The following is a 20,695-nucleotide window of genomic DNA, read 5'->3' as shown; positions in this document are numbered from 1 at the left end:
GTCAGTCTGGCTTAATTCATTATGGCTTTTTTTCAGGGTAAGAGATTCACATGCAAGAGAATAAGGCTACAGATGCTCCAAACATGGGTCCAGAACTCTGGCTCTTTTGTGAGGCCTAGAGTCACAGAGAATGCCATCTGTTAAGAAGCTGCTTTTGTATAAAAAATATATAAAAAGTTACAAAATTCCATCAAAGACAGATACACAGTATAAGTCGTTAGGTGAACACAGAAGGCTGGTCTCATCTCCCGCAGTGGCCCATAGACCTGCCCTGGGGTCTGGAAGTTCACTGTCCTGAGGGTCCAGGAACTCCTGCCTGCTGCCTGGGCTTAGGAAGAAGAAGGGTTTGGCTGGGCCCGCCCAGCTCCCTGTGACACTGTCACTGTGACGTCACTGTTGTACCCTCTGTCTTCTGGTCCAGTCAGTCTATGAGCTCTTCTTTGAAACAGTCTTAGACCCAGAATGGTCATCTCACCCCCAGAAAACATGGTTTCCAAGGGTGGGAGGTGTCAGTTATGGGTGCGGAGCCCCACTCTCCTGAGCGACAAGGCAAAGGTCAGTTTCTCCCTGCTTCACGAATGAAGAGGGAACTGGTGCTCCTTGAACCAAAGATTCTTGGAAGGGTCATTGTCACCAAAGTGCCTGGCGTGGGCAGGAGCACCAAGTGCAGACAAACCCAGCGGGGCCTGGCGGGGCAGCCCTGTCACGGTTTCTGTCTTTGTTCCTGTTAGTGAAACAGAAGACCCCCGACCCCCACCACCTAGCAGCTTGGAACGCCTGCTGCCCAGGTGGAGACAAGGCTCTGCTTTGTCTCCTTGTGCTGGTTTTTGGCAGAGAGGTTAAAGGGCTGAAGGCTTGTGGGACAGAAATGGGGAGAAGGGGTGGGACACCCAAGATGCCCTCACACGCAGCATGGTCAACAGTGCTGAGCTGAGGGGCAAGCCTGGTAGGCTGGGCTCAGGCAGAACCTGAAGCTGTGGAGGGCCTGCTGTGTCTGCAGCCCCCTCTGCAACTCAGAAGTCCAGGCCTCCCCTCCAACGCCAGTGTCCCCTGTGAGGCGCAGGAGTGGAGGCCTGTGTGGCTCAGGTTGCCAGGGCACCCGCCAGGCCTTCAGTCAGAGTCCGAGTCGGAATTTTCTTCTGAAAGGAAAGCAGAGAGGATGCTTAGCAGGAGGCTCAGGGCAGTGGTGCCCGGGAATGGTCTCTGGGGAAGCACAGTTGGGTTGCTGGCAGGAGCCTGGGTGCAGGCCGCTCACAGCTGACGCTACCATTCCCAGTGATCGCTGGCATCAGGGCAGGCCCCAGGCCTGAGGCCTTCCAGAGGCAGCAGCCACTTTGGTTTTTTGTTTTTTTTTTTTTTTTTTTTTGAGATAGAGTCTTGCTCATCACCCAGGCTGGAGTGCAATGGCACGATCTCGGCTCACTGCAACTTCCACCTTCCCGGGTTCAAGCGATTCTCCTGCTTCAGCCTCCGGTAGCTGGGATTATAAGCGTGCGCCACCACGCCCGGCTAATTTTTGTATTTTTAGTAGAGATGGGGTTTCACCATATTGGTCAGGCTGGTCTTGAACTCCTGAACTCAGGTGATCTATCTGCCTCGGCCTCCCAAAGTGCTGGGGTAACAGGTGTGAGCCACCGCGCCCGGCCACAGCAGCCACTTGCACCTCCAGGGTGTGGGTACGGGTGCAGGTGGGGGTGTTTCCACCCCAAGACTGAAGCCCAGGTACCCCTTCCTCAGGCCCAGCCCCTCCCGAGTCTCCCTGGGCTGTTCTCAGCTGGGCGGGTCAGGGCTGTACCTCTGCATCCCAGCTCTATCCCCACCCCCAGGTTCAGCAGGACAAGGTAAGGATGATAATTTTCTTGTCCCCCAAACTAAATATCCTAGAAAATCAGCAAGCCTCTTTTTAGCCATTTTATATCTTCAATCCCCTTTCCCAATCCTTGTTTAATATTGTAATCAGAAACAATTTTATAATGGTAAGGGCCTGCCTATGAGGTGTGCCTCGAGGGTTCCTGAAATCCCAATACTGAAGGGAGCTCTGTAGAGCCTTCTGGAACCTCCACCCCAGAAGGAAAAGCACCAGAGTCACTAACCCCCCACTCCGCCCCAGTGCTGGTTGCTACTTCCTGATGTTCATCCCCTCCCTGGCCAGCCTCTGTCTCTCAGAACCCCAGTCAGTCCCCACGCTATCACTGGCTCATGGCCGGGCCCAGGGCTTGGGTGTGGGCAGCCTAGTCCCTAAACCCCAGCTCTGCCCCTTACTCCTCTTCCTGGGCTGCACTCCTCAGATTTTGTGGGGTTTGCTATATTCAATTTTTTGTTTTCCCCCCGAGATGGAGTCGCGCTCTGTTGCCCAGGCTGGAGTGCAATGTTGTGATCTCAAGTCACTGCAACCTCCGCCTCCCAAAATCAGGCGATTATCCTGCCTCAACCTCCCAAGTAGCTGGGATTACAGGTGGGCACCACCATGCTCGGCTAATTTTTGTATTTTTAGTAGAGATGGGGTTTCACCATGTTGGCCAGGCTAGTCTCAAACTCCTGACCTCAAGTGATCCACCCACCTCGGCCTCCCAAAGTGTTGAGATGACAGGCATGAGCCACTGTGCTTGGCCGCTACATTCAATTCTAACATACAAGTCAGGAATAATTTTACAGCAAAATAATTGTTACATATGTGAAACTCTTCAAATAGTAAAAAAAGAAAAAAAAAAAAACCTCCCAAGTTTCCACTGACGTTTACTAATTGTTCCCTGGGCTGGCTGGCTGGGATCACTTGCTGTGGGCAACTGGGAGCAGGCTGCAGAGCCAGAGGAAACCGCCTGGGAGCTCTAACCTAGTATTTGCCAAGGGATGGAATGGGATGAGTGGCATTCATTTTGAGCAAAAGGACAGTTTCTGGGATTCACAAATCCCCATGGCCCCAGCACCTGGCTATTAGGAAACTAGTGTCTCTTAAGCCTGGTTCTGCCTGGGGAAGATCCCACCCACAGGTTGGGGCCTGCAGGCCCTTCCAGAGCTGCCCTTGTCTACCTGCCCAGCCACAGGCACTGCCAGCACAGGGGCACATCCGCCTGGTCCAGAGAAGCATCTCCCGGGCAGAAGCACCTGCTGTCTCTGCTCTCAGTTTTCTTCCCGCACCAGCCTGGTCTCTTCTGCCTGCACCCTCCTCTACCGCCATCCATCAAGACCCAGCTCTAGCGTCCCCTCTGGAGCCTCAGGCTGGCTGGCACTCAGTGTGGGCCTGCTTTCAGCTACTGTATCCCTACTTCTGTCAGCTCCTGTTTTACTGTTGTCATTGCTGTCCCATCTGGCCCCTCCCCTGGTATGGGACACATCATGTGTCCGTTGCCATGGTTTCTGGGTCTGACTGCTCTCTGGCCTCTGAGCTCCCCAGGACAGGCCTGGATGGGTAAGACAGCAGAGGGGCTGGGTTGGGGGGGTGGCCACTCTGGATCCCGGGTGGACAGGTGCCCTGAGAGTGACTGGCTGCCCAGGGGGGTCGTCCAGGGAGACTTGGCTCAGCCATGCCCACTGCTTGCCCTTCCTAAAAAGGCTGGGGTGAGGGGCACAAGGGGAATGAAACTGGCTTTGGATCAGTGCTGCATGAGAGTAGGTGAGAATGGGCTGTAAAAACACTGCCATGGGGAGAGAGGAAATGATCCCACCCCAGCCTCAAACTAGCCGGCCATCCCCAAGGGAGGACAGGCCCCTGTTGCAGCACTGCTGGGGTGTTCAGGCCGGCCGCTCACCTTCTGTCTTGTGGGCTGTGGTCTCATCTGCAGAGTCCCCTTGTTTGAGGAATTTGGCCACGTCGTTAAAGATCAGGTAGAAATCAATTGCAAACACGATGGTAGCAAAGAAGCCAAATACCTGTGGACAGGGTGGATGGGACGTATCACAGCGCTGACTCCCTGCTCCGGGAGGGCTGCCCCAGCCTTGTGGCCCATTTCAGACCTGCTTGGACGGACAGCCCGAGTGACAGGCACAGACCCCTCTGAGTAACAGAAGTGGGAAAATGAGCTGTGAACTTGGTTTGACAAACAGCCTTTCAAAACTCCGGGTAGAGTCAATCTCTAATGAGAGGACTTTGGAATCATCATCGGGACCCACATGAGACCCCAGGGGGGCCCCAGCAGGGAAAGGCTCTGCCCCAGGTCCCACCCTAAGTGAGCAGCTAGAGTGGCATCTGCAGTTTCCGGAGGGGTGGGGCGGCTGCTCACCCCAGCGGCTTTGGAAGCCCCATCCGAGTACTTGGCGACGGCCGTGATGGAGATGGCAAAGTAGATGAGGGCTGCGGTGACACAGCGCAGGAAGTCCTGGGGAGAGAGGGACACCATCATGCTGCCTGGAGCCCCCTGGAGCTGAGCACAGCATGGGGAGGAGGCCTGGCAGCCTGGTCTTGTTCTCAGCCCCAGGCCTAGCACCTGAGGGCTCCTACCCCATCCTGGCCCTACCCACATGCCTAGGCCCTTGTCCCACCCGCCAGGTGCCTCTGCTGCCCTGCCAGCAGCTGACACTGCCCTATCCCAGGTCCAGCGGGGCTGCTGTCCTAAGCTCTGGACAAAAAACTCTGGGTCAGGCTGCAGCCTGCCCTGCGACGCAGTGGAAGCAGAAGTTGGAAACACCTCCACCTGCTCCCTTGCTGTTCTCCAATGGGGAGATCTGTTTCTGCGCCTCGGCTTTGCCACACTCTTGTGGCCGATCCATTTATGGAGCACAGTTTCTGCTGACCTGTCCTTAAGATGGGGACACTTGGGAGGTGCAGCCCTCCTGAGGCAGCAGATGCTGGATATGAAGTCAAGAGACAAGGGTTAAAGTCCAGCCTTTGCTGCCCTTTCTCTAGGACACATTTCATTCAGCGAAGTCCACTGGGGTCTGGGCCCTCACAGGTGACAAAACGAGGTCAGGGTTGCCGATGGCTGAGGTCTGGGTAAGCCCTGCAAGTCCTCAGTTAACCTGTCCTGCCCGCGTGGAAATGGCTTGAATTCCTGTGGTGGCAGCTCATTCCTGCAAGCCCCGTGGGGAGCACCAGCGCCACCTGGTGGCCAGAGACCCCTCTCCGGGTTCCCTGCCTCAAAGACGTGCTCTAGAAGCACCAGAGCCCACTTCAGATCACAGGGCTGCTGAGGAATGGAGCTGGGATGATCTGAAGCTTGGTCTCTCCATCCAGTTCTAACCAACTGCAAACTCCAGCACACTGGAGAAAGGATAAGGGCCCAAGTGCATGACTCCAGACTCCTCATTTGGTCGCTTTGTGCAGGGTACCCCTCCCTCCTGGGGCCCCTGTCCTCACCATCATGGGCCAGCACAAGCCCTGCCACTTGTCATTCAGCTGCATGGCATCAGCAAAGAGGAAGAACAAGGCCAGCAGGAACTCCAGTAGAGGTGCTGTGAGGAAGGCAGATGCTGAGGATGCCACATAGCAGATAAAAGTGATGAACGAGAGACCCTGCAGGGAAGGAGTTTGAGGTAAAGTCAGAGCCTTTTCATGCTCCTTGCCCAGTGCTCCTCTGAGCCAGGCCCTGTGGTCAGGATAGAGGAGGCTCCAGCAGGGGAAGCCAACTGCTCACAGTCCCACAGCTGGGAAGTGGCAGAGCCAGATTAGAATCCCAGGCCAAGCGCAGTGGCTCACGCCTGTAATCCCAGCACTTTGGGAGGCCAAGGCAGGTGGATTGCTTGAGCCCAGAAATTTGACCCCCGCTTGGGTAACATGGCAAAACCTCATCTCTGCAAAATATACAAAAATTAGCTGGGCGTGGTGGTGTGTGCCTGTAATCCCAGCTACTGGGGAGGCTGAGGTGGGAGCATCACCTGAGCCCGGGGAGGTTGAGGCTGCAGTGAGGTGTGATCAGGCCACTGCACTCCATCCTGGGTGAGAGAGTGAGAGACTCTGTCCGCCCCCCCCGCTGAAAAAAAAGAACCCCAGCATGGCCCAGGCCCACGCCTATGCTGCCTCCCAGTCCTGGGCATGACCCTAAGTCCTCACCTCACCCCACCCCAGCTCCCTACCGGGACCGAGTCAGAAAGCCCCAGCCTCCCAAGCACATCCACTCCACTCTGCCCTGTGGAGGGAAATCAAAGTTAGGAACCAGTTTCCAAAAAGTAACACCCAACACTGAAGACGTGCGCTTGTCACTGAATGTAAATTTCACCTTGAAAACAAAAAACAAGTCTTGAATCTTAGTTAATGATATGCATGCTGAAGTGTTCAGAGTTGAAATGTCCTGATGTCTGCAATTTATTTTGTGTTAAAAGATAAAATGGATTGATGGACAGATAGATAAAGCAAAAAAACCTTTTAGCATTTTAATGTATTTGCAAATTTTCATAATAATAAGGAACATCCAAGAGAGGGTGCTTTGGCACTGACCTCAGGCCCTGCTGCCTTATTCACACAGGGCCAGCTGTACTTGAACTATAAGAATCAATAAATGTTTACTGCGGTCTTGCCCACAACTCTGTAGGTGGGAAGAGCTGCTGCAGGAGGATGTCCAGCCCTGGTAAGTCCTGCAGCTTAGGTGCGCTGCAGAGCAGGCCAAGGTGACCTGTTGGCCAGCCTGGGGCTCCACAGTGCCTGGTGCCCTGAGGCTCATGGGCATCTCCTCTGACCCTCACATCCACCCATGAGCACAGCCCCACTTTACAGATGAGAAGACTCTGTTACATGGCTAATCAGAGGCTACTAGAATTTGAACCCAGGACTGGCCGACCCCCCAGATAGAGTTCTCTTACCAACCTCCCGCTGCCCTCAAGATGGGGTCTTGCTCTGTCTCCCAGGCTGGAGTGCAGTGGCACAATCTCAGTTCACTGCAACCTCCACCTCCCGGGTTTAAGCGATTCTTCCGCCTCAGCCTTCCGGAGTAGTTGGGATTACAGGCGACCGCCACCACACCCAGCTAATTTTTGTATTTTTAGTAGAGACAGGGTTTCACCATGCTGGCCAGGCTGGTCTCGAATTCCTGACCTTAGGTGATGCACCCACCTCGGCCTCCTAAAGTGTCGGGATTACAAGTGTGAGCCACCGCACCCGTCCCAGACAGAGTTCTTAAGCAACTTGGCCCTGTGGGTGTTGGGGAGGCCATCTGTCCTGGTTTCTGTCACTGTGGCTGCGTTTGAACACGTCCATGGCTGAGTAGCTTCTAGTGGGTGCTGGAGGCCCCATGGGGACACCCAGATGCCTCACAGGAAGCACTGTGGCTGCTTCAGACAAATGAACTGCAGGGATCCCAGGGGGTCCCCAGGGCACCCCCATTCGCTCTGCACATGGCCTTGGGTGCAGCTGAGCCCCCTTTGGACAGATAGACTAAGGCATAGACAGGGGCTGGGAGGCTGCTGGGGCCTCCCAGGAAGGCCTTCCGTGGGACCGACCCAGCCCTGGCCCTCCCCTTCCTGTCTCCTATGCCCAGGCCCCAAAGCCTAATTCTGGGGATTCCCCTCTCAATTCCTGTTTTCTCATCCCGCGATTTCTGGGGCCACTTCCTCTCTCTGTTTCTGTCCATGTCAGCCTCTGCACTTGCTTGGCCTGGGGGTGGGAGTGAGGGGACTAGGGAGGCAGGAGTGCCCTCAGCGGCTCCTGTGAACCCTGAGTGCCGACCATTCACCCTTCCTTATCCTCCCTGGCCTGGATTCCTGACATCTGCTGGGCCCAGGGTGGCCTCTATGCTCCTGCTGGGCATATGCCTCCCCCCATGAGGTGGTCCTGGGTGAGGATGGGGGGCGGTTCAAGTCCCTCAGGGGACGGTGGATTCGAGGCTTCTCCCCTCAAGTGGCTCCCAGTGGTCTCCAGGGTGGGGCTGGGAGTGTGGACTTGGTGTCTCACTTGGGCGTTGGGCAGGTGGCCTCTGGGCTGACCGCGGGAGAGGCTGCAGGACCACCTTCTACCCTCTGCCCTGAGCGACCAGAGAGAGGTCCCGGAGCAGAATCCCCCTTCCTCCTGCCCCCACCCTCCCACCCGCTCTCACTGGGCCCCTCAGTTGAGCCACCTGTCAAATTAGGCGCCTGAGCGCTCTCATCTGTAAAGTGGGGACGTGGGCAGGAAGGGCCAAGTCGCTGGGATCTAAGCAACAAGTGGCCGCCGCCGTGCGCATCCCCCTGCCTCTGGTCCGGCCTCTCCCTCACCAACCCCGGCGGCCCAGCGCCACCACCACCCCACGGAGAACAGTGCGGGCGCCTACGATGTCCAGAGGACAAAGAATCCCCACCGGCCGGGGTAGGGACGAGCGCGGAGTAGGAAGGAGCCCGGCCGCGGAGGGGAGGAGGGCGATGAAGTCACCGCGGGGCCGCCTCACCCAGTCCCGGGGGTGGGGGTGTCCCTCCCACTCCGCACGGCCCCCGCCCGCTCGGCCCCGCCTCCGCCCCTCAAGTCGAGGCCCCGGCCCGCCCTCCCCGCGCGCAGGAAAGCGGACCCCGCCGCGGCCCGGGAGTCCAGGAGGACCGAGCGGCCCGAGTCCCCCGGGCCCAGAGAGGGCGGGAACGCCCGGGTCACACAGCGGGACCCACCTCCCCGGGCCCCGCCCGCTTCCCAAGGCCCCCAGCTCTGGACTCGCGGGGACAGCACCGCGGATGGCCTGGGCTCTGGCCCCGCCCCGCCGTCCAAAGTTTGGGGACCTCGGCCCAACTTCGCCGGGCGCCCAAGAGAAATCGGCCGAGGCGGCGCGGGGAGGGGGGGTATCGGAGTACAGCGGCCGCCCCCGGACCCCACCCGCGCCCCAACGTCCTCCTCCAAAAGGAGCCGCGCAGTCTCAGCGGGCGGCCGAGGGTCCCGCCGCACTCACCGACTCGGCCAGCAGGAGGCGGCCTTTGAGAGAGCAGAGGAAAGCGCGCGCCGGCAGTAGGGCGCGGAGCCCGGGGACAGCGGGGCCGGGACGGGAGCCGCCGGCGGGCTCGGGGTCCGGGTCGGGGTCGGGGTCTGGGGGCCACATGGCAGCGGCGGCGGCACGGCCGGGGCTCGGCCTGGAACCCCTCTTCTCACGCCCGGAGGGAAGCGGAAACCCGGGCTGTGCGGAAGGAGGGTAGGCGACACTGCCTAGCGCAGGGGCGCATCCCCCGCCGCCCCGCCCCGCCCCGCCCCCACCCGCTCCTCCGGCCCGCCCCTCCCCCTCGGACCCCAGCGGCGGGGGATGCTGGGTCAGACCCGCCCGCGCCTGGGCCTGGGGCCTCTGCAGACTCCGCCTTCTCCCTCATCCTGGTTCGGGCCGCTGGAGGCTTCCCGATCACCGCCGCGACACCCGTTCGGAGCTCCCACCCGTCTGCCCCTATCCACAAGGGCTGTCTATACTCGCTGTCTCTGGTCTAACTTCCTGCCCGTGCGCGTGTCTGGAATCCGGGAACCCAGGCGTCTAAACAGCAAAGACCCCGGCCGTGATGTCAGCTCCGCACCCCATGTCCTCTCTGTTTCTTGGGGGCCGGAGTTTTCTTGCGACTTCCTTGGCCACCCCTCCAGTCCTCGGCCAGCCCCACCCTCCTCCAGGGCCTCTTTGTTGGCTGTTCCAGGCCTCGGTCCTGCACCCGCCTCCCCCAACCCATTCTTGGAGGACTCTCAGACCTGCAAGCGCAGCTCCAGGCACACACCCAGACACACACACGCGCGCAAACACACACGCACACACACACAGGCAGGCACATCTGCAGGACTTCCTGACCTGCAGTCCCCCAACCCCAACACATCTCTCTCTCTCACATACACACACACACACACACACACGCCACGCTCATGCGTGCACGTCTGGAGAGTGTCTGGAGTTCAGCATGATCAAGACCCAGCTTGCTGTGCCTCTGTAAAGGGCACTGCCCCCTCCTTTCCTTCCACCCGACTAGCAGAGACCTGCAGATTGTCCTTGTCCGTCTTCACCGGCAGTCTGTAACCAAGGTCCTCCCACTTTCACCTCCTGTAGCTTTCTCTGATCTCTGTCCACTTCTCACCACCACTAGATCCGAAACCATTCCTGCCCGCTACCTGCTGAACTGCTGTGATGGTGTCTTTAAGAGGCCCTTAGGTTTTCTCTCTCAGCAGCCGGGAGAGAGCTTGTACCACAGTACTGTGCACCCTTGATATAATTAACTCCATCTTAGAAAGACTTCATTTTATATTTCATAGGGTGCTTTGTCAACAAGGACAAGATGTTTTGTTTAATAAAAAATAGAAGGTCAGGTGCTGTGGCTCATGCCTGTAATCCCAGCACGTTGGGAGGCTGAGGTGGGTGGATCACGAGGTCAGGAGTTCGAGATCAGCCTGGCCAATACAGTGAAACCCCATCTCTACTATAAATACAAAAATTAGCTGGGTGTGGTGGCACATGCCTGTAATCTCAGCTATTCGGGAGGCTGAGGCACAAGAATCGCTTGAACCCGGGAGGCATAGGTTGCAGTGAGCCGAAATCACACCACTGCACTCCAGCCTGGGCGACAGAACAAGACTCCATCTCAATAAATAAATAAATAAATAAATAAATAAATAAATAAAGACTGCATCCAATGAAGCACACTGTTCCACTCTCATTTCTCACCAGAGCACTCTGTGAGTACGAAACAGCAGCCCAGCAGCCTTAGCTGACAACCATCCCACTGCCATACTTGATAAGAACTCTGCATCTGCCTCCCAAGGCTCTGCCCCTCAAAGACTGCAAGACCCTCAAGCCCAGACCAGGATTCCTTTTGTCTTCTTCCTTCCGCTGGGGTTGGTTCCTTAACCATTTCTCCTATCTCTTTTTCTCTTGATGCTAAATGCTACTTTGTTTGCTGTGGAATGTTTAATCTATAACATTTACTTGTGGATTAAGTATACTATTAGGTATGGTTTGCAATATTGACTGACTGACTTGTATAGTGGCTTGAGCCCGTGTGCTAACTACTGAGTGAACAGGAAGTACTAAGGAAAATTGGCTCCTTGGGTCTGGGCATGGTGGCCCTTGCCTATAATTCCAGCATTTTGGGAGGCTGAAGCAGGCAGACCACCTGAGGTCAGGAGTTTGAGACCAGCTTGGCCAACATGGTGAAAACCCATCTCCACTAAAAATACAAAAATTAGCTGGGCATGGTAGCACAGGCCTGTAACCCCAGCTACTTGGGAGGGTGAGGCATGAGAATTGCTTGAACCCGGAAGTCAGAGGTTGCAGTGAGCTGAGATTGCGCCACTGCACTCCAGCTGCACTCCAGCCTGGGCAACAGAGTGAGATTCTGTATCGAAGAAAAAAAAAAAAAAAAGAAGCAGCAGCAGCAAATTGGCTCCTTGGGATATCTCGTGGCTTTTGTTTTTTTACTCTTGGGTATAGGGTGAATAAAAATCTGACATTGTAGAAAGACACAAACATGTGTGGACCTGGTTATCTATTTTTTCTTTCTTGAGACAGAGTCTCACTCTGTCACCCAGGCTGCAGTGCAGTGGCATGATCTTGGCTCATTGCAATTGCAACCTCTGCCTCCCAGATTCAAGCGATTCTCCTGCCTCAGTCTCCCAAGTAGCTGGGATTACAGACCTGTGCCACCACAGCCAGTTAATTTTTGTATTTTTAGTAGAGACAGAGTTTCACCATGTTGGTCAGGCTGGTCTTGAACTCCTGGCCTCCAGCAATCTTCCTGCCTTGGCCTCCCAAAAGTTTGGGATTACAGGCGTGAGCCACCACCCCTGGCCAGACCTGGTTATCTCTTGACCTTGTACCACTCATGACAATCACCAGTCATTGGTCACTTCTGATGGCAGCCATGGCTCCAGACAACCTGCTGCTGTCAACACTCAGCCACAGCAGGGAGGCGTGGCCTGGGCTACACACTCTATGGAGCAGGCAGGAGCCCTGCCCTCCCAGGTGCAGCTGCAGCTACCCAAACCGCAACTGCAGACTGGGGCCTCCTCCATGGGGCAGACAGGAGCCCCCAGCCCCCTCTTCACACAGCTACAGCCACCCAAACCACAGCTGCAGGCTCAGGCATCCCTGTACTCTTAGGGGCCCAGGAAGGCCCTCACCTGCTCTCCCAGGCTCAGAAGTGCCTTCTGCTGCTGCCTGGCTTCTTCCTGCTTTGGACACCTGCTTTGATCTGGGAGCAAAGTCAGGGCAAGCCTGGGCTTCATGAATGGCAGCAAGAGGCAGATAGATTCCTGGTTGGAAGTGGGCAGGTCCCAGTGAGGCCCCACCTTCAGGCCAGGCGCCTGAAGGCTGGGGGCCAGGTTGCCAGTCCGACCAACCAGAGTGGGAACTTGTACTGCCTTTTCTGGCCCACCCATGGCTGCCCATAGATCAACTGGGCTCACACTTCCTCCACTCTGAGGCCCATAAAAGCCCCAGGCTCAGCCAAAGCTGAGCAGAGGTTGGGGGGACCAGCTACAGAGAGGAGCCACACTCTCTAGGGCCTCCTCTCTGCTGAGAGCTGAACACTCAATGGGATGATCTCCCTACAGAGAAGAGCTACCCACTGTGGGTCTCCTCTGAGCTTTCTAGCACTCAGTAAACCTCCTTGTTGACTTGTTCTCCCTCCACTTGTCTGTGTACCTCATTCTTCCTGGTGGCAAGACAAGAACTCAGGCAAAGGTGCCACACTGGCCACAGAGGTTTCCAACCAGAAAATTAACACCCCAGAGATCCCGTAACACTTCCATTTCCTCCCCACAAAGATAAAAACACACACACACACACACACACACACACACACACATGCACACACACACGCACAAAACCTTGGGAGCTTCCCATCCTGTACAGGGTCTTGGTATAGAAGGAAAACATAACCCCTTGCTGTTCTTCCCTCCCCTACCTCTCCCATGGACCTCTTACAGTTCCTGAAACAAACCATGCCACAGAGCCATTGTCCATGCTGACCCCTCTACCCAGAATGCTTCTCCACCTTCTTCTCTAATTAACTCCTCCTTATTCTTCAGTGACTGTAATGCAGTACTGCTTCCTCAGAGAAGCCTTTCTTGACATTCATTTATTCATCCAACAGCCTAGGGTACAGCAAGGCCCTGGCTTTTTCTGCTACTACTGGTGGTGGTGGTGAAATAAACACTAAACATATCCAGAGAATCCTGATTAAGGTGTTCCTGGTAATAGATAACCGATGTCTGGCTGGTTGGGAGGACAGCCAGGCAGGGAGCGTCAAAGAAAGGACTGAGCCAAGGTGTGTGGTGGGAGGGGGAAGATGGGGGGAGCTCGTCAGAGAAGGGGCAGGGCTAGACTGTGAAGGACCAGAACCTGGTGTTTGGATTTTACTGACAATTCCCTAGGAGGAGGCCAGGTGAGGGTTCTAACAGAGAGAAATCTGGTTCCCATTGGTGTTATTAAAAACATGGCCCTGGGCCGGGCGCAGTGGTTCACACCTGTAATCCCAGCACTTCGGGAGGCCGAGGCAGGTTGATCTGAGGTCAGGAGTTGGAGACCAGCCTGGCCAACATGGTGAAACCCCATCTTTACTAAAAACACAAAAAATTAGCCAGGTGTCGTGGCGTGCCCCCTATAGTTCTAGCTACTCAGGAGGCTAAGGCAGGAGAATTGCTTGAACCTGGGAGGCTGAGGTTGCAGTGAGCTGAGATCGTGCCACTGCACTCCAGCCTGGGTGACAGAGGGAGACTCCGTCTCAAACACACACACACACACACACACACACACACACACACACAGTGATGGCTCTGAACTGCAACTCATTCTTAAGAAGAGGCAACCCAATTTTTTTAATGGGCCAAAGATTTGAACAGACGATTCACTAAAAGAGATATATGAATGTCCAATAAGCACGTTAAAAGGTGCTCAACATCATGAGACATCTAGGAATGCAAATTAAAACCACAATGAGATACTACTGCATGTCTACTGACATGGCTTCAAAAGGAGGCACTACCAGCTGCTGGTGAGGATGTGGGGAGTTGGGACACTTGTGCCTGTGCAGTCCTGGTTCGGCTCTTTCTGGCTTCTTTTTGTTTCCTAATCTTGTTTTTTTTTTATTTTTTAATTTTTTTTATTTTTTGAGACAGAGTCTCACTCTGTCGCCCAGGCTGGAGTGCAGTGGCGTGATCTCAGCTCACTGCAAGCTCCACCTTCCGGGTTCACACCATTCTCCTGCCTCAGCCTCCCAAGTAACTGGGACTACAGGTGAAGTAGTCCATCAACAGGTGAAGTGGCCATCAACAGGTGAAGGGATAAAAAAACTGTCGTACATCCACACAATGGAATACTACTCAGCAAGAAAAAGGAACGAACCATTAATAAACAAAGCAATGTGGATGCATTCTTCAGACAGCAAGTTGAGGGAAGGAAGCCAGACTCAAAAGGTACATACTGCATGATTTCATTTTTATGAAATTCTAGAACAAGCAAAAGTAAGCTACAGTAACAGAAATTAGATTGGTGGTTGCCTGAGGTGGGGGCAGGAGAAAGCTTCCTGGAGTGCTAAGAAATGTTCTTTATTTTGATTAGGGTGGCAGTTACACAGGGACCTACATTTGTCAAAACACATCAAACTGTATACTTACAATGGGTGCATTTTATTTCATGTAATTTATATCTCAATTTACAAAAAGAGTACCGAGAAAAAGCAAAATATGGCACTCAACTAGAGAAGCTGAAAGAGGAGAAGTGGGTGGGTGCCTGTATACAAGATAACTGCACACTCATGATGTCACCTCCGTCCTGCCAGGAGACTGTGAGCTCCTGAGGGGGCCTGTCATAGTCCAGCCCCAGCCCAGATCCTGTCACATAGGATGACATCAGGAGATGTCTGCTATGGAATGAAGGCAGGGTGGCTCTATTTCCTCCACATGCCTCCGGTGAGGAAGATTTTTTTCTTCTTCATTTGTTTATTTAATTCTTTTTGTTATAATTAAAAACCATCATACTGGCCAGGCGCGGTGGCTCACGCCTGTAATCCTAGCACTTTGAGATGCCAAAGGGGGTGGATCACAAGATCAGGGAGTTCAAGAATAGCCTGGCCAACATAGAGAACAGCCTGGCCAACATAGTGAAACCCCATCTCTACTAAAAAATACAAAAAAATTAGCTGGGCTTGGTGGCATGCACCTGTAACCTCAGCTACTCGGGAGGCTGAGGCAGGAGAATTGCTTGAACCTGGGAGGAGGAGATTGCAGTGAGCCAAGATTATGCCACTGCACTCCAGCCTGGGCAACAGAGCGTGACTCTGTCTCAAAAACAAGCAAAAAAACAAACAAACAAAACCCATCATACTTAATTGTGTTAGCTAAGTTGTTTCGATTTGGCCCCTAGGCCCCCTTCGTTAGGGACTTCATTCAGTATGTAAGTGAGCTCCTGTGTACTTAACATGACCCCCATCTTCCCCTCTCCATTTCCTTATTTTATAACACTGTAAGATGCTCCAGGTTCATTTTGTATTCTCTGCATCCCAGCTCTAGAATCACCCATTCCTCCAAAAGTTCTGGTTCTTTTCACTGGAGAATGATATTTAGACACCAAGGTCTCTCTGGGCAGTTTGCATTAGAGAATTTGCATTTCTCTGGTTATGAGTAGATCAAGCATTTTTCACATGTGTAAGAGCCATTTGCATCTCCTTTTCTGAGAAGTGACTGTTCACATCCTTTGTATGTTTTTCTTTTGAATTGCTGGTCTTTAAAATTGATATATTTAAACACATAAGGCTGGGTGCAGTGACTCATGCCTGTAATCCCTGTACTTTGAGATGCTGAGGCAGGAGGATTGCTTGAGCCCAGAAGTTCAAGACTAGCCTGGGCAACATATGGAGACCCTGCCTCTACAAAACATTTTTAACAATCAGCTGTGCATGGTGGTCCACCCCTGTGGTCCCAGCTACTCAGGAGGCTGAAGTGGGAGGATTGCTTGAGTCCAAGAGTTCTAGGCTACAGTGAGCTATGACTGCACCACTGCACTCCAGCCTGGGTTGAGAGTGTGAGACCCTGTCTCACTAAAAAAAAAAAAAAAAAAGGAGACTGAATATTCTCTTTTAGTGGGTACAAAGTTTATCTGTATATCTATCATACTTTGCTAATTGTGTAATTTAAACCCTCTGCATACTTTTTGCTTTTACTTGATGTATTAACTTATTAAAACAGGTATGTTAAAGCTGCTAACTAAAATTTTAGATTTATCACTCTGTCCTTACATTTCTTTCTTTTTTAGGGGTGGAAACAGGGTTGCACTCTGTTGCCCAAGCTGGAGTGCAGTGGTGCAACCATGGTTCACTGCAGCCTTGACTCCCAGGCTCAGGTGATCCTCCCACCTCAGCCTCCAGAGTTGCTGGACCACAGGCACACACCACCATGTCTGGCTAATTTGTGTGTGTGTGTGTGTGCGTGTGCGCGTGTGTGTGTGTGTGTTTTGAGATGGAGTTTCACTTTTGTTGTCCAGGCTGGAGTGCAGTGGCACGATCTCAGCTCACTGCAACCTTGGCTGCCTAGGTTCAAATGATTCTCCTGCCTCAGCATCCTGAGTAGCTGGGATTACAGGCACCCACTACTGCGCCTGACTAATTGCTGTATTTTTTTTTTTTTTTTTTTGAGACGGAGTCTCGCTCTGTCGCCCAGGCTGGAGTGCAGTGGCCGGATCTCAGCTCACTACAAGCTCCGCCTGCCGGGTTTACGCCATTCTCCTCTCTCAGCCTCCCGAGTAGCTGGGACTACAGGCGCCCGCCACCTCGCCCAGCTAGTTTTTTGTATTTTTTAGTAGAGACGGGGTTTCACCGTGTTAGCCAGGATGGTCTCGATCTCCTGACCTCGTGATCCGCCCATCTCGGCCTCCCAAAGTGCTGGGATTACAGGCTTGAGCCACCGCACCCAGCCAATTGCTGTATTTTTAGTAGAGATGGGGTTTCACCGGGTTGGTCAGGCTGGTCTCAAACTCCTGACCTCAGGTGATCCACCCGCCTCAGCCTCCCAAAGTGCTGGCATTACAGATGTGAGCCACTGTGCCCAGCCTAATTTTTTGTATTTTTTGGAACAACGAGGTCTCACTATGTTGCCCACACTGGCCTCAAAGTCCTGGGCTCAAGCAATCCACCTGCCTCAACCTCCCAAAGTGCTGGGATTATGGGGTGAGCCACTGCGCCCAGGCTGTCCTTGCATTTCTAGTAGGTTGCTGTTGTATATTTTTGCAGCTCTTTTCCTTCTATTATTCATTTCTAGCTTTATTCTGTTGTAACTAGAGAAGATACTTTGTATAATGTTGATTTTTTTTTTTTTTTTTTCAGATGGAGTTTTGCTCTTGTTGCCCAGGCTAGAGTGCAATGGCATGATCTTGGCTCACTGCAACCTCTGCCACCCGGGTTCAAGAGATTCTCATACCTCAGCCTCCTGAGTAGCTGGGATTACAGGTGCGTGCCACCATGCCTGGCTAATTTTTGTATTTTTAGTAGAGACAGGGTTTCGCCATGTTGGCCAGGCTGGTCTCGAACTCCTGACCTCAGGTGATACACCCGACTTGGCCTCCCAAAGTGTTGGGATTACAGGTGTGAACCACTGTGCCTAGTTGATATGTTGATATTTTAAAACTTATTGAACTTGTTTTGTGTCCTAACATATGGTCTGTCCTAGAGAATGTTCCATGTGCACTTAAGAAGAATTTGGAGCTGGGCACAGTGGCTCATGCCTGTAATCCCAGCACTTTGAGAGGCTGAGGTGGGTGGATCACGAGGTCAGGAGGTCGAGATCACCCTGGCTAACATGGTGAAACCCTGTCTCTACTAAAAATACAAAAAATTAGCGGGGCGTGGTAGTGGGTGCCTGTAGTCCAGCTATTAGGGAGGCTGAGGCAGGAGAATCACTTGAACTTGGGAGGCAGAGCTTGCAGTGAGCCAAGATCACACCACTGCACTCCAGCCTGGGCGACAGAGCAAGACTCCATCTCAATAAATAAATAAATAAAATAAAAATAAAAAAGAAGAATGTGTATTCTGCTGTTGGGTGGAGTATTCAATGCACATTTGTTGGGTCTAGATGGCTTCTAGTGTTGTTCAGGTCCTCCGTATTCTTATTCTGCTAGATGACCTATCCCTTCTCTGCAGTACTATTTGAATTTGTCATTTGTGTGCCTGAGCGACCAGTCTAGGATCTGAGTCCTAGTATACCCTGTAGTTTAGTTCTATAGGACTTTGCTGTGCTGTCTAGGATCAAATCCATGCATACAGAGTTTGAGGGTGATCCCGGGATTCATGGACAACTTGACAGGATCTCTTCTTTCAGCTCTCTCCTGTCCATGGCCTCACTGACACTTTCAAGTTCCTAGGGGTCCCCTGTTTAGAAAGCGTGGGCTTTCATTTCTCCACTCTGTTCCACACTTCCCGACATTGCTTACGCCTTCAGCGGAGAGCAGTGAGATGATAGAGAAAAAAGTCAAGGAGATTTCCCCCCACACTCTTGGGCTTACAGTTCTGGTCAGAGAGAAAGCTTCCCCTGCCTTGGACCTTCAAGTTCCTGCTTTTTTTTTTTTTTGAGATGAAGTCTCGCTCTGTCGCCCAGGCTGGAGTGTAGTGGTGCAATCTTGGGTCACTGCAATCCCTAGTTCAAGCAATTCCCCTGCCTCAGCCTCCCGAGTAGCTGGGATTACAGGCACCCACCACCACACCTGGCTAGTGTTTTTGTATTTTTAGTAGAGATGGGGTTTCACCATGTTGGCCAGACTGGTCTTGAACTCCTGACCTCAGGCAATCCGTCTGCCTCAGCCTCCCAAAGTGCTGGGATACAGGTGTGAGCCACCGCGCCCTGCCAAGTTCCTGCTTGTTAAACTACTGCCATCATTGCCATTGCTATTGTGACGTTGTCTGGGGACTGGGGCCAGACAGAATGATAAAAACAGACTATTTCCACTCCCCCCACCCCACCCAGGGCTTCCCCTCCTCCCTGATCTGTAAGGGCTCTGTTTCTTGCTCCTTGGACTAGTGTATTCGTTAGCTCAGGCTTCTGTATCAAAATACCACAAACTGCATCACTTAAATGATAGACAGTTATTGTTTCACAGTTCTGGAGGCTGGATATCCGTGATCAAGGTGCCAGCAAATTGGGTTTCTGGTGAGGATCCTCTTCTCAGCTTGCAGATGGCCTGTACCACTGTCTCCTCACATGGTCTTTCCTCTGTGTCGTATTAGGTTGGGGAGAACACACCCTGGTGTCTTTCCTTATGAGGACACTAATTCTATCAGATCAGGGCCCCATCCTTATTCCCTCATTTAACCTTAACTACTTCCTTAGAGACTCCATTTTCACACTAAAGATCAGTGCTTCAGCATATGATTTTTTTGGGAGGCAGACACGTTCAGTCAATAAAAACTAGGAATAGAAGGTTTCTCTTGGAACTCTTTCTGTCCATACCCAATGTGTAGTTTTGGATTTGGATTACCTATGAGTCCAGGGCAGGAGACACCAAAGGAAAACAAAAACCCCAGGAAATGTACTGCTGGTTAAGTGGAACTTTATATTCTGGTCTCTTCCCCCAAACTACTTGCTACTATTTGCTTTTCAGAAGCACTAGACAGCTGCTCCACGCACTCTGTCCAAGGCTTTTTGTTGCATGCATTGCTTTCAGCAGGAGAAAGAATGTGATATGCCTCCTCCATCTTCCTCAGAGATGGCTTTTAAAAATCGTTGCATTTGGCCGGGCGCGGTGGCTCAGGCCTGTAATCCCAGCACTTTGGGAGGCCGAGATGGGCAGATCACGAGGTCAGGAGATCGAGACCATCCTGGCTAACACGGTGAAACCCCGTCTGTACTAAAAAGTACGAAAAACTAGCCGGGCGAGGTGGCGGGCGCCTGTAGTCCCAGCTACTCGGGAGGCTGAGGCAGGGGAATGGCATAAACCTGGGAGGCGAAGCTTGCAGTGAGCCGAGATCGTGCCACTGCACTCCAGCCTGGGTGACAGAGCGAGACTCCATCTCAAAAAAAAAAAAAAAAAAAATTGTTGCATTTATAACCTTTTTGTGTCATTTTGTTATAGGTGTATCTCTTATACAAATTATGAAGTTGGATTTAGAAAACCTCAACAATCTGTTAGTTTCTGTCTTTTTTGTTGTTGTTCTTTGTTTGTTTGAGATGGAGTCCGGCTCTGTAGCCCAGGCTGGAGTGCAGTGGCCTGATCTCAGCTCACTGCAACCTCTGTCTCCTGGGTTCAAGCAATTCTCCTGCCTCAGCCTCCCAAGTAGCTGGGATTATAGGCGTGTGCCAACACGCCTGGCTAATTTTTATATTTTTAGTAGAGATGGGGTTTCACCATGTTGGCCAGGATGGTCTCAATCTCCTGACCTTGTGATCTGCCCACCTTGGCCTCTCAAAGTGCTGGGATTACAGGTGTGAGTCTCCACACCTGGCCTGAATCCATTTTTCTATTAAAAGACAGAAACTAGGCCACCTAACATTCCACCCAACAACAGAATACACATTCTTCTTAAGTGCACGTGGAACATTCTCTAGGACAGACCATATGTTAGGACAAAAAACAAGTTCAATAAGTTTTAAAATATCAACATTATGGGCTGGGTACAGTGGCTCCCACCTGTAATCCCAGCACTTGAGGAGGCTGAGGTGGGTGGGTCACCTGAGGTCAGGAAACCCCCTGGCAACAGAGCGAAACACTGTCTCTTAAAAAAAAAAGTGAGGCCGGGCGTGGTGGCTCACGCCTGTAATCCCAGCACTTTGGGAGGCCAAGGAGGGCAGATCATGAGGTCAGGAGATCAAGACCATCCTGGCTAACACGCTGAAACCTTGTCTCTACTAAAAATACAAAAAATTAGCCCGGTG

The 20,695-nt window shown here is 52.9% G+C and overlaps 1 protein-coding gene across 3 annotated transcripts; it reads right to left on the bottom strand.

Annotated features, from left to right (window-relative positions):
* Positions 1-8,993, bottom strand: CMTM3 (CKLF like MARVEL transmembrane domain containing 3). 3 transcript variants are annotated; one of them, XM_005592157.4, is made up of 5 exons: positions 8,775-8,993; positions 5,294-5,449; positions 4,221-4,316; positions 3,750-3,870; positions 1-1,139 (listed from the first exon to the last, which is right to left on the bottom strand). In XM_005592157.4, the coding sequence occupies exons 1-5, from the start codon at positions 8,919-8,921 to the stop codon at positions 1,111-1,113; spliced, it is 549 nt and encodes a 182-aa protein (XP_005592214.1). In that variant the 5' UTR covers positions 8,922-8,993; the 3' UTR covers positions 1-1,110. The 3 variants fall into 3 exon arrangements, with proteins under 3 accessions (XP_005592214.1, XP_073883349.1, XP_015298377.1); XM_074027248.1 differs by lacking the exon at positions 8,775-8,993 and adding an exon at positions 6,733-8,270; XM_015442891.4 differs by lacking the exon at positions 1-1,139 and adding an exon at positions 2,718-2,833.
* Between the last annotated feature and the right edge of the window lie 11,702 nt (positions 8,994-20,695).

This window comes from Macaca fascicularis, chromosome 20 (genome assembly GCF_037993035.2).
Source record: "Macaca fascicularis isolate 582-1 chromosome 20, T2T-MFA8v1.1".
Taxonomy (NCBI): domain Eukaryota; kingdom Metazoa; phylum Chordata; class Mammalia; order Primates; family Cercopithecidae; genus Macaca; species Macaca fascicularis.
Note: the sequence above shows the minus strand (reverse complement) of the source record. Positions and strands in the feature narration are given on the sequence as shown.